The sequence below is a fragment of the Meriones unguiculatus genome, chromosome 3 (assembly GCF_030254825.1).
Source record: "Meriones unguiculatus strain TT.TT164.6M chromosome 3, Bangor_MerUng_6.1, whole genome shotgun sequence".
Lineage (NCBI taxonomy): Eukaryota > Metazoa > Chordata > Mammalia > Rodentia > Muridae > Meriones > Meriones unguiculatus.
In genome coordinates, this window is record NC_083351.1 from 31048084 (window position 1) to 31060854 (window position 12771).

Below are 12771 nucleotides of genomic sequence, written 5' to 3' on the forward strand. Positions count from 1 at the left end.
CTTCCCCTTTCCCTCCCTCAACCCAGCCAGCAAGGGTCACAGGAGCCCAGTCCTGCCTCCCTGATTCCTCTCAACACCTCCTCCAACTCTCTACTTCCTCAGAGCAGTACCAGTGGCCCAGGGGACTCACTTCACCCACACTCAGCCTGGCCTGGCTTGGTGCTTGCTCACACAACCTGAGCCACCCACACTGAGTCCTCAAGCTTTCCATATAGTTAAGGCCCTTTCTAGTGTTTTGTTTTATCTGATTTGGCTTTGTGTGGCTTTCCTTCCTTTTGTACTAATATTTCTCTCTGATCTTATTTGCATTCAAATTTACCTCGCCAGGTGGTTCACCAATCAGAGGTAAGAATGCTGTCCGTGCATTTCGCCACGCCACACCACGCCACTACTGTCGCCGTTGGTCACCTCCACTCCATCCCGTCCAGTCCGTCACCTCCCCATACCCATCCCGACCTCTCCAGCCTCTTCATCTCCAGCTCCAGCCCCCCAGCACCACCAGCCACCACACAGCTCCACTCTCGGTCATTTCCTCCTGTGGACTCATCCATTATAAGTCTGCATTGTAGAGAAACCAGCTGAGACCACTCAGGATGGCGAGCCCTGCTACCCAGGCCTTCCAGGCCGGTCCCACAGAAGGGACCCTTTCCCATAGTGAAGCCTAGCCTGTCCCTAAGGCTGGCATAGATGGAGACACTTCATAGGAGGTTGGGGAGCATGACTAAGTCTGGCCTTTTCCCTTGAGAACCTCCTTTTTCTTAGATGACCATCTGACTTTTCCTTTAGTATTTTGGTCCTGTGCCCAAATGAGGTTCATCTCTTATATCTGTTCAGCATCAAGGACTAGAATTGTAGATTATTTTAGATGGCAACAAGGAAATAAACAGACCCATGCATAACTAGGGTTGCAGTCCCCCTCTCCCAAGCTGCCTTCATGGAACAGGGCACTGCAACCTTTTAGTGAGAAAACATAGGTCCTGGACTTGTAGAGATCAGGGTTCAAATCTGTTTCCTCCTCTTAGCATTGGAGCCAGGACCACCTCCCCTCAGGGCTGAGAGACTTACAGGGCAATGATGATGGGAATAGACAGTTTGCCACATGCAGAATTATAGCTTCTGTTTTTATCCTGTCAGTTTCTTCCCGTATCCGTCCATATCTGTGGGCACATCTAGCCCCCTGCCTCCAGGCTAGTGTGCTCAGGACAGAAGTTGGGGCTGAGGTAGTTGAGTCCTGTGTGATGTTATCTGTCACCCTGATGACAGGACTCAGTTCCCTGGCCTTCTCTGTATCACCCTGGACATCAACTTAGCACGCGCTGACCCTGCTTTCCCTGCTGCTGGGTCTGGGTGTTGATCCCACATTTGGAGATGTCTGTGTGCAAATAACTCAGGGTTTGTCCTGGGTCTTGTCCTAGTTTGCTCTCTATTGCTCTGATAAATACCATGACCAAGGGGGATTCGGGGAGGAAAAGGGTTTATTTGGCCAACATGTCTCGATTATAGTCTGTCATTGAGGAAAGTTGGGGCAGGAACTTGAGCAGGAGTAGAGAGAGACAATGGAGGAAAGCTGCTTACTGATTTGCTCTCCATGGCTTGCTCAGCTTGCTTTTTTTATACAGTCTACCTGCCCAGGAATGTTACCACCCACAGTGAGCTAGGCCCTCCTACATCAATTGTTAATCAAGAAAATATCCCACAGACTTGTCTGAAGCTGGTCTAATAGGGCCTTTTTCTCAGTTGAGGTTCCTTCTTCCCACATAACAACTTGTGTCAAGAATAACTAACCAATACCGGTCTCCTGACCAGACATAGGCTCTTGTCCCAGGAGACCTTCCTCCTTCCACCAGCTGCAATCCCAGGAACTATATCCTGTCCTCAGCTTGTGCCACCAGCTACCTGTCTCCCCCAAACCTCCATTGAGCTGCCCTTGGCCAGTCCCACCAGTCAGGGCCCTGATCCTCACCTGCTTGAGTGACCGTCTGCCGTAGCAGTGACCATTCATTCCATGAACATGACCCGCTGGCTGCCAGTCAGCGCTGTTCTTGTACTCGCTGGGTATTTGGCTTGTGCTCTGATACCTGTGGGGAGGCTGAGGTCAAGGCCACGAGATGCCATCCCTCTCCCCTTCTGGATTGGTAGGGACCCCTTTTGCTCTCTTGCCAGCCCTCAGCTTTCTGGTATTAGCCCCTCCTGTTGTCCTGGGTGGTGAATGGTGGAAGGGGAAAGCTGGGTTTGAAGGAACTGAAGCTTGGACCCATAGTGTTTCTCCCCTTGGGCCTAGGCTGTGAGAACACAGCTTGAAATTCCCTCTGAGGTCCTGTCCAGTCCATTTAGGTGGGGCCTGGCAGGTTCTGTCTGTCCTGTGTGGGCGTGATTGTCAGTTGGGGTGGAGGAAGAAGCTCTTTAGAGCTGTTCCAGCTGTTCGTGCAGGAGGTGGTTTTCTGTCAGACTGTGTCCTGTGGGGGTTATTAGCTGTCCATTGGACTGTCCTGTGTGGGTGTAATTGTCTGTCAGATTGTTCCAGGGAGGGGCGTGGTGCTTTGCCCTGTGGGTTTCTTCGTCATAGACAGCTAGCCTAGGATGCTTTCACTAGCAGTTTTCAAGTGTTTATTGCTTTTGGGGGTGGGGGTTGATCAATGCAAGTGATCCTCCACCTTGGTTCACTTACTCGGTCTGACAGTACAGGTCCCAAGTGCAAGCTTCTTCCGTCCTCTCAGAGGGTCTTCTTCAGCTACCCCCTTCCCCCATCTTGGCTCCTATCTGTCCGTCTGTGGCCGGAGCAGCCCCTCAGGGCACTGGCCCGAGTGGGAGCTACAGTCTCCATTAGCCTTCTGAATTATGCAGAAGCCTTGGTGGGTCGAAGCACTTTAGCAGGACCAAGCTGAGGAAAGTAGCCGGAATGGGCGGGGCCAGCATGGTGGGGGTGGAGCGGGAGAAGATGGTGGGAGCAGCGCAGGGCCAAGGCTGCTGGGCACCAAGCTCCAAGGCGAGCCCCTTCTGAGTGGGCGAGAGTGTCTCAGGCTCTTGTCTGATCAGGACATTGCTTGTTTAGGAATTCCATTTCTGGGGGACAAGAGCACTGATAAGCATGATTATTGGTAAACAGACCTTCGGAGTCTTGGGACAGTCCTGGGTGGAACAGGGGCTGGCCCATAGTTGGGACATCTTGCTCCAAAGTATAGGTTCTTGATTCTTGCTTAGAGGGACCTGGCTCATCAGAAAGAGCTGCTTGGAAGCCACACAGGCCATAGGCTGTGGGCCATGTGAGCCACGGTGGCTGAGGCCACACATGTTGCTGAGGCCTCCGTGTTCCAGGCCACGCTCGCTCACCATGGACCATGACTGACCTCTTCTCCGGTGTCCCCACAGGTGCCTTGCAGATTGAGAGCAGCGAGGAGTCTGACCAAGGCAAGTACGAGTGTGTGGCAACCAACTCGGCAGGCACACGCTACTCGGCCCCCGCGAACCTGTATGTGCGAGGTAAGAACTTGGCCACACCTGCCTCTGTCACCTTGGAGACAAGCTTCACCTGCCAAGCATGCTGCCCAGAGGAGACGTTGGTGCAGACCCTGGAGGGCCTCTGCAAGCCTAGTCTTTCCTTCCCACCTCTTTCTGCAGCCGCCACTTCTGTAGCTCCCACTGGGCAATCTGCTAGCGCCGCCACTACTTCCTTCTTTTCCTTCAGTCCCTTGGGGAAGCGGACACTCCCCATCCCTCTCACCCCTGGGAGCATTTGTATCTCTTGTAGGTCTTTGCTGCCTGGGCCCAGAGCCCTATGGGAGTCTGGAGCTTTCCGAGCAGACATTACTGTTCGTGTGTGTGTGTGTGTGTGTGTGTGTGTGTGTGTGTGTGTGTGTCTGGGAGGTGGGGGCATGGCTGCATGCATTTTTGCGTGAATATGCATGCCTGACCTGACTTTTCTCTTGCCTACCCCAGCAGGCTGGGCTCTAGGACTCTGGTTCTGAACTTTAGATCCAGCAGGGGCTCAGGAATAAACCACATGGGCCTTCCTGGGGGAGCCTGCTGTCTTCTGTCATCAGCTCTGCCCCTCATGTTGGGGATAAGGCTGAGCCCCTATGGGTATATTGCCTTGGGCATTCCTCAGTGGGGCTAAATGGACTCTGTGCTGTTTACAGTTAAGTACACAGCTGAAGGGTCTGGGGACTGTTTTAGTGTGTCCAGTTTATAGCCCAAGGAAATCAAAGTTGACCACCTGGGCCCGCCCTGAGATAGTCTAGGAAGAGAGCCAGCTTCCCTCCAGCCTCCCTGCAGTAGGAGGGAACCTCTTACCACATGAGAGGTTCCTCACCTCTTCGAGGACGGTCTGACATCTCTCCAGCTCATGGAGCCCGAGGGATGACAGTGGCCTGCTTTACTCTCAAAGCAGTTTGGTTGACTTGCTTACTCAATGCAGAGAGGAGCAGGCTGCCAGCTACTTAGTGAGGGCCAGTCATGCCTCAGGGTACAAGTTGGTTTTGGAGAGGCCACAGGTGTCAGCCTGTTAGGTGACCGGTGACCAGTCCAGCGCAGAGGAGCAGTGTGTATTAGCTAATGGTGTTCCTTTGTGGGACCTGGGGACACAGCTGACCTTACTGTCAGCTGTCCCGTAGACCCATTCAGTGAGATCACCCGCTAACTGTCTTCAGGAGTACCATCAGGACAGAGACCAGGAACCCGAAAACTTCCTGAAGACTGTGAGGAGTAGAAATGTAGAGAGTACAGCCTTAACCCTGGGCTGATCGAGGCTCAGTATCCTAACAAAGGCACAGGACTCTGGGAGATAAGTAGCTAAAAAGCCTCTTCACAATGACCAGCCTCCTCCTCCCTCTTCAGCCAGAGTATAGAGTCCCTGGCTTCACTGAGGCAGCCCCTGTGTGCAGGTGGCTAACCAGAGAGGGGAGAATCCAGGCAAAGCCTTTGTAAGCCCCAAGCCAGCTGTCTAGGCATGGCTTTATGGCCATTTCCCAGGGTAGAGCTGCCAGAGGCAGTACCAGAGCAGGAAAAGGCCACCCAGATTCAAAAAGGATGCTATGAGGCATCCTAGCCACTGGACTGCTCAGCTAGCACTGTCTTGTTGGCTATGACCCGCCCTGGTAGTAGGGTAGTGGTTATCTCTGGAAATGGGCTGAAGTGGCTGCTAGTGCACTGACCAGGAGGTCTTAACTCCTCGAATCATTCCTACCTCCAGGGTTTCCGTCATCTACACATGATTGACTTGGACATGATCCTAGCTGGATCCTGCCTTATGCCATCTCCTGGGATAAGCTCCACTTGAAAGAGCTTTGGGAGGTGGGAGACATGGGGCTTCCTTTACCCTTAGCCCTCCCTGTTTAGACTCTAACATAGCTAATCTGGCTTCCGCAACTCATCCTCCAGGCCCTGCCTCATACCTAGAGCCTGTATAAATCTATGCCAGCCCTTTGCCTCTAGGATTTCTGTACATAAGAAAAGCCCTGATACTTAGGGCTCCTGCCTATAGTGTTCCCAGCCTTCTTTTTGTGCCTAGAAAAGTCCCATCTGCCCCGAGGAGTGCTCTGGGACAGCCTGTGTCACGCTAGCCACTAGCTCTGTATTTGGAACTCTGCATGTGGGTAGACAGGCATGCCCCGCCCTGGCACCTAGCTGCTGGCCTCTCATCTCCCAGCATAGTGGCTTCAAGACTTCCATAGTGGTTCCTGATACCACCCAGAGATGAAGGTCACTCTGCCAGGGCCTCACCCTCCCGATTCAGGGGTTTCTTAACCTTAGCTTTTGACTGTTGACATTTTACACTGGGTACATCTCTGTTGGGGGCCATTGTTTGCATAGTAGGATGTTTAGAAGCATCCCTAACCAGCTGGGTACCAGCAGCACCCTTTAGTGAGACCAGTCTAAGTAACCCCAACTCTCCAGACACCGGCCCACAGAGGCACTTTGTCTCTGTGGAGACCCTCTGCTCAGGATCGATGCCTCCTAGGGCTTCTGTCTCCATCTCTGACTTCGTTCTTCTCTGTCTATTGACTCATCTCCTCAGACTTAGCCTCCCCACATTGTTCCTCTGTTCCTCAAACTGTCAGGGCTCTCCTTACCTCTCTGAGGCCCTGGGGCTGCTTCAACCGACGGGGCAGTACGTGTACTCACAAAGCACCCAGCGTGCTGCCAGGTGCACAGAAGCACATGAGAGTCAGCTGTCTGGGTTTGTGCTGGGATAGCACTGGAGGACACGCGTCGTACGTTTACGTCTGACTTTGTTCACAGTTGCCTGCAGTTCCACCCACAGTCTAGCAGGCCCAGGCACGCTGGGTGGACCAGCCTCTCTCTCCATCACCATCTGACTCCCTCCCTGAGTGACTCATTTTCTCCTTCCATCCTTGGCGTCTCTCCCCTCCAGCTCTCAGACATACAGCTGCCTGGGCCAAGGCAGGACTCCGCCCTTGGCAAAGCCTGGCCTACCTGTCCCAGGACTGCCGCCCTCCCCATTCTCTTCAGGGACCTGGCACCTGAGCTTCTGCTGTCTGAAATGAGGGCGTTACCTCCTTTCTTCCACAGGCGTCTGGACGCGCTCCTCGCACTGGTGTCGTGCAGCATGGGGCTTCCTCACGGTGGTGGGGCTAGAGTGGCTTGTGTGCCTCAGTGGGTTTGTGAGCTGCATGGGCCCCGACCCTAGAGCCCAGTTTGCGGGTCTGTGTGACCTGTGAGGGTTTGTGAGGCATGGGGATTGACCCATGCCCCACTTCTACCCCTACCAGTTCGGCCCTCATCGTCCCTGGCACCCGCTGGTGGGCCCTGTCCCTGTCCACTGTGTTCCTCCATAAGTCCTGAGTCTCTTGTGAGCGGCGTGGTCCGTGTGCACGTGTGTGTGCGAGGGGCACAGGAGTCTTGTCTTGTCTCTGTGCTGTGTGGGCAGATGAAGGTTGGCCTGTTTTTACTCTCTCTGTGTTTCTCCTTGTCTTTTTTTTTATTCCCTCCTCATCCTCATCGCACTCTGCCATCAACCCAAACTCTCATCTCTCAGATCAGCGAGAAGGTTGGTCTTTTTCACTTCTTATCCATCTACAGTTCGCCCACCGACTGTGCCCGTCAGTTGGGACCAGCGGGCTTGGTCAGCTCCCTCAGGCTCGCTCGAGCGTGCCTGCCCGCCAGTTGGCCTCTGCTCGTCACTGTTTGGGCTGGCTGGCAGGCAGGGCCAGGGATGGGTGGGCAGGCCTTCTGCCCTGCATGTTCCTGCTGCTTGAGCCCTCGATGCACTGCGTGTCTGCATGCCCCCTTAGCCAGTCTCCGCTGCTGGAGTGGCCACACGCACGCATGGTGCACGGCACAGAACCTCACCCCACCTCTGCACCCAGGCCAGGCCAGCTGTCTGTTCCAGCTAGAGTTCAAGTTCAGGAATGGTTGTGGGGATCTCTGTTCAGAGGGACTGTAAAGGCTAAAGTGCTTGACCTGTACGGGGGTTGGGGGAAGCGTCTAGTCTCCCTACCCTTATGTAGGCCATGTTTACCTAAGAGAAGCCAGAACTCTAGGAGACCGTAGGGAGAGGCTAATTTGGTGAGTTGTCTCCTTGAGATCTTGCAGTACCCGACACAGCCCTGCAGTGTCTGCCCTGTCCTTGAGGCCTCCAGAGTCTCCCCAGTGCTCCGGGAAGCAGACTGGCTGTCCTGAGACTTAAGACCAGCTTTGGTCTGCCTCTCAAAGACCCTGATGGCTGTGGTACAAGACAAGTGGCATCGTTTTGGTACACTGAGCAAGTGTGCCATGGCTTTATCGTTTCTGTCCCCTGCCAGGTTCAAACCAAGGTCTTCTGCCAGCCCAGACCCCACTGCCTACACTCCCAAGGCAGCCTCTGCACCTCTCCGAGGGTAGAGTGTGTGGCTTGCTAGCCAGCCAACAGCCCTCAGCTCCATGCTAGGCAGGGCCCTGGGCATTCAGATCCAGGTTGCATATACCTGGAGTGACTGAATTGTCAACTACAATTTGCTGGGGCCTTGAGTAGCAGCAGTCTAGCTCAGCCTTAGATGGGGCAAGGCTTCCTGAGACTCCCTGGAACCCTCCCAGAGCAGGCCCCCTCCACCCCCCACCCCGAGCCAGGCCTCTACTTCCCAGTACTGGTTTTTTACAGACCATGTGGTTAAAAGGTCAGTGGCTCTCCTGTCCACTGGGCTTTAGGGGTCCAAGGAAGAAGCATAGGGCAGACCCAAGCTGCCAGGTGCCCTCTGCATCTTGCTCCTCTGTGGTTTTGAGTTTACTCCAGGAGGACAAGGGAGCTGGTCAGGAGGAGGGCTGCAGCCTGGGCTCAGATAGCAGCATAAGCTTCCCATCCATATGCTCTCCTGAGCTCTGGGGCAATTTGGTTACACCATTTCGCTGACCGGGCGGATCTTCCAGGGCGTTCAGAAAATAGTCATCAGCAGACAGCCCAGTCTACTCTCCCCACCCCACACTCCTTCTACCTACCCTCTGTATCCTTTGTCATTTCCCCCACCACCCACCCTGTGGTCCCACCAAAAATAAGCGCATACACAAATATTTAACGGGAAGGAGAAATGAGTTTCTAAATATTCCGGGGGGATTTGCCGGGCTGGTAATTTGTTTGGTGCTGATAATTGCATCTTACATTTTTCTAGCTTTACTTAAAACTGTGTGCCGGGCGTGCCAGCATTTAATTACTGCTCTGCGGCAGCCACAAGGTTATTTATTAAAGAGTTATTTTATCTTGATACAGTGGATCCTGCCCCTTATCCCCTCCTTAATGTTGTGTTATTTTCATCAGAGAAATTTCCGCAAGTGAATGCAGATTGCGGGGCCTGCCCCCCCTGCGATTAGGCTGTCACTCCGCTGAATGCCGATGCCTCTGGGCGCCGCACCGCCCTATTATAGGGGGTTGTCAGCGCAAATAATTAGACTTAAAAGTTACAGCTGAAATATAATCCAGAAATGGCAGGGCCCTGTTTTGGAAATTGTCTATAAAATGTCAGCACGAAGGATGCACAGGGAACGGTAATAGACCGGCATTGTTGGAGCCTGAGATTAGATCCTAAGTGCATTTTTTCGCCAGCTCCAGTTTTTCCTTCCCTGCTGTTGCTTCTGTCAATAGACCGAGTCCAGGGTGAGTCTTGTTCCCTTGTGGTGGCGGGGGAGGGTGGTGGAGATGCTGTGTTGGGGCATCAGCCACTTCCAGCTGTTGGCACAGGGGTAGTAGCTGTTCAGGCAGGTGTAGGACATAGGGCCCCCTGGCATTTGGGACACTCTATTGTCCCTCTAACCCCCACACTGTTCTCTGTAGATGTGTTGACCTGCCTGAGCTCTAGGAAAACTGCCTCCCAGCAGTCTTTGCACATGGCTGGAACTTAGTGCCCTCATATAGGAATGAAGTTGTCAGTGAAACCCCTGGGACCTCTGGTTGAGTCCTTTTCCTAGTTTGGGGGATGATCCTGACCTTACATTCTTCTGCAGCCCCTAGAGTTCTCCCTATCACTTGCATCTTGGGGGGAAATAAAAGCCATTCTTAGTATCAGCTCCTATAGAGCTTTAGTTTTTTGACAGTGGCTAGAGGTGGAGCTTTTCAAAACAGCAGCCCAGGGCATTGGCCTGTCCTCGGAGCCCGATCCACAAGGTCTCTGCTGGGCCAGAAAGCACTGTCCTCCAGGGCCTATGCAGGGGTAAAAGTTAGGACATGTTTAGGTATGAGCCCAAGGTTTATTGGCCAAGGGCCTACTTCCTGCTGTAGCACCTCTTAACTCTAACACCCGCTGACCCCTTCTTCTGTTAGGGTTCCACTATTAGCTAGAGCTAGACTTTTAGCCTAGACCTTTCCCCTAGTGTAAATGTCAAAAGACCCATCTGTATGCCATCTGGAGCTCTGTCTTAGGCCAGCCTAATGCTGTCTCCTAGGGTCTTCTTTCAGCCCTGTCAGCCGTGGCTTTTGAGGATGTGAGCTTTTGCCACACAGACCGAACTTTACTGTGCATACGAAGGCAGACGTGCCACTTTCCATGTCATTGTTGACTGTCCCCATGTGCAGTTGAGACCTGAAGCCATAGGAAGCCTCTGTACAGAATAATGCTCGAGTGGCTTCCCACTGGGCATGATGTAATCCCAGTTCCTAGGAGGTAGAGGCAGGTGGATCTCTGTGAGTTCAAGGCCAGCCTGGTCTATATAGTGAGCCTAAGAGTAACCCCCACACCACCAAAACAAAAACAAAAAAAGATGGCTTTCCCTTGTACCCTTGCCCTTTAGTGGAGAGGAAATGGCAGCTGGCCTGGAGGACAGAGAGGCCTGTTCAGTTACAGCGACCCCTGTGTTCTGGACTCCTCCATTCCTTGGTAGGCCTGGACTGGCTCACACACAGCCCTTTTCCTCACCTATTAAACCTGCTCTGAAGCCCAAAGAGTGCCTATGCCCCAGGCTGGCAAAACCTGTCTGTGCCTCATCTTGTGCCAGTTGAGAGGTCTTGAAGGGGACTCTGTTTCCATGGGGCACTTGAAAGCCATGGCCCTAGGACACACCTTTCCCTTGCCATGAGAACTGTTGTGTCTGTTCTTGTCTCATCAGACATGAGGCCTCCTGACATTGGGACACATGATAAGGAGGCCAGGCTGCGGTGGCACATACCTTTAATCCTAGCACTGGGGATGCAGGGGCAGGTGGTTCTCTGTGAGTTCAAGGCCAGCCTGGTCTACAGAGCAAGTTCGAGGACAGCCAAGGCTACACAGAAAAACCCTATCTTGAAAAACAAGAGAAAACAAAAAACCTCAAACAAACAGACAAAAAAGACAGAGGATAAAGGGGGCTGGAAAGATGGCCCAGGGATTGAGAGCACTTGCTCTTGAAGAGGACCTGGCTCGGTTCCCAGTGCCCACCTGGCAGTTTACCGTCTCTAGCACTCTAGCACCCTCTTCTGGCCTCCGTGGGCTGCAGAATACATGTGGCGCTCCCACACTTGTGCAGGCTTGCTCAATCAAAGTTTTCCGCCTGAAGAGTTGGCTCAGTGGTCGAGAGCATTTGTTCTTGCAGAGGGCCCGGGGTGAATCCACAGTGCCCCACAGACGCTTCCTGCCTGCCTGCCTGCGTGTGCATCAGGCACGCCTGTGGTGCAAAACACCCGTGCGCCCAGAACAGTCATAAAATAAAAATAAATAAATAAATAAATAATGAAATTAGTTTTTGCTGGGCAGTGGTAGCACACACCTTCAGTCCCAGGAGGCAGGAGGCAGGCGAATCTGAGTTCGAGGCCAACCTGGTCTACAGAGCAAGTTCCCAGACAGCCAGGGCTACGCAGAGAAACCCAGTCTCAAAAAGAGGCTGATGATAGAAACCCACTGATGCTAGTGTAAGCAAATCAGAGAGCGTCTGAATGTTGCGAAACTGGGAATCATAGAAGCTGATTTGATGCCGGGCAGAGCTGGAGCCAGGTCTTCAGTGTGGTCGGCCATTGTTTGTCACTACCTCTTCCTGTTCCCCCACTGTTCTTGTCTTTGTGCTGAGCAGGTCCTCCTCTGCATTAGGAAAGGAAAACCTAAGCTCAGCTGCCCCTGTAACGCGTCCTACTGCTCTCGGGGTTGTGTAAACATCCAAAGGTTGTTTCTTGTTAGCCAGATCTAGATCGCACACTCCATGTGCCAAGGATGGTGAGATGGCTCCCTTAGAGAACATGAAGATGGAATTGGAAATGTTGCCCAATGACAGAGCACAAAACCTAGCATGCATGAGTCCCTGAGTTCAATCCCTAGCATTCGGGGGGAGGGAGGGAGAAGAGAGAAGAAAGGGAAGAATGAGGGTGCTGCTTCGAGATGAAGGCAGAATTCTGGATGTGTGCATTACACCCCTAATAAATATCTGTGAGCGTGGGGAATGGAGCAGGTGTGCGCGCAATTCTCTGTGATGTACTTGGGGCTGCGGTGTTGTGAGTCCACCTGTGGGACTTGGTGAGACTGCTGTAGATGTAGAAAGTGTGGGAGCAGTTTCTACCCAAGGCCTTAGAGGCTGGCAGTGGAGCATCAGGAGCCATGCAGGCACTTGTTAATCAGGGGAACACCAGTTGTCTGTGGAGAGTTTGGGAGCGGGGTAGAGTGAGAGGTAGAGGGTGACCAGTGTGGAGCTACTTGAGTGACCCTAGAAGGAATGGTAGTAGTTTAGATGCTGCTCGTGGCTTTGACTTATGTGTTTGGAGGGAAAGTGATTTTGAATGCTGTTTTAGGCAGAGCCTTTGACAATGCAGTACCAGCTAGCTGTTTAACCTTGTGACTCTTACCAAATGTATAAGCTCCGAGCTTCAGTTTGACCCCTGTGAACTGAGGTGAGATTGGACCTGGTGATCTTTCCGGAGCGTCCACCTCTGCTTCTGTGATATGGAGCTGTGTGAGATGCTTCCCACATGGTACCACAGATCCTCTGCATGTCTGGGCTCCCCAGCAAGCACCTGCAAAGACCTGCGCTCTCACAGTGTGCCTGTAGGTCACCAAGGCTTGCTGCCTGTCCTCTCTGGCCCTCTGTGTAAGGACAGCCATTTAGGATATCTGTGAGCCTCTGCCAGTAGCTGCATGACCTGTCTGCATGCCAAGCATGCCTGCGTGTGGCTAGGTCTTGCTCACCTTATCCTCGCTGCATGCTCTGAATGTCTATGCCAAGCTTGCAACTTCAGGGTTGGTTCCAGGCCATGCCCTGGACTGAGAAGCCCAGGATAGCTTCTGGCCAGGGGAGTCCAAGGCTGGGGGTCGTGGACAGACACAGCCACCCTCCTCCTTGAGACTTTTCCTCACTGGTGCACATCATGTACTGCCATCATCATGCCCATCC

The 12771-nt window shown here is 53.1% G+C and overlaps 1 protein-coding gene across 14 annotated transcripts in view; it reads left to right on the forward strand.

Annotated features, from left to right (window-relative positions):
• The window catches only part of Ptprf (protein tyrosine phosphatase receptor type F), an 81922-nt gene that overhangs the window by 37919 nt on the left and 31232 nt on the right, over positions 1-12771 (forward strand). For 7 of the 14 annotated variants that reach the window (XM_021644563.2, XM_021644566.2, XM_021644575.2 and 4 more), the window contains exons 7-8: positions 328-345; positions 3370-3480. In XM_021644563.2, coding sequence (XP_021500238.1) covers positions 328-345; positions 3370-3480 — 129 coding nt within the window. The remainder of the gene's footprint in view (positions 1-327; positions 346-3369; positions 3481-12771) is intronic. The other 7 variants (XM_021644571.2, XM_021644564.2, XM_021644568.2 and 4 more) reach the window with 1 other exon arrangement.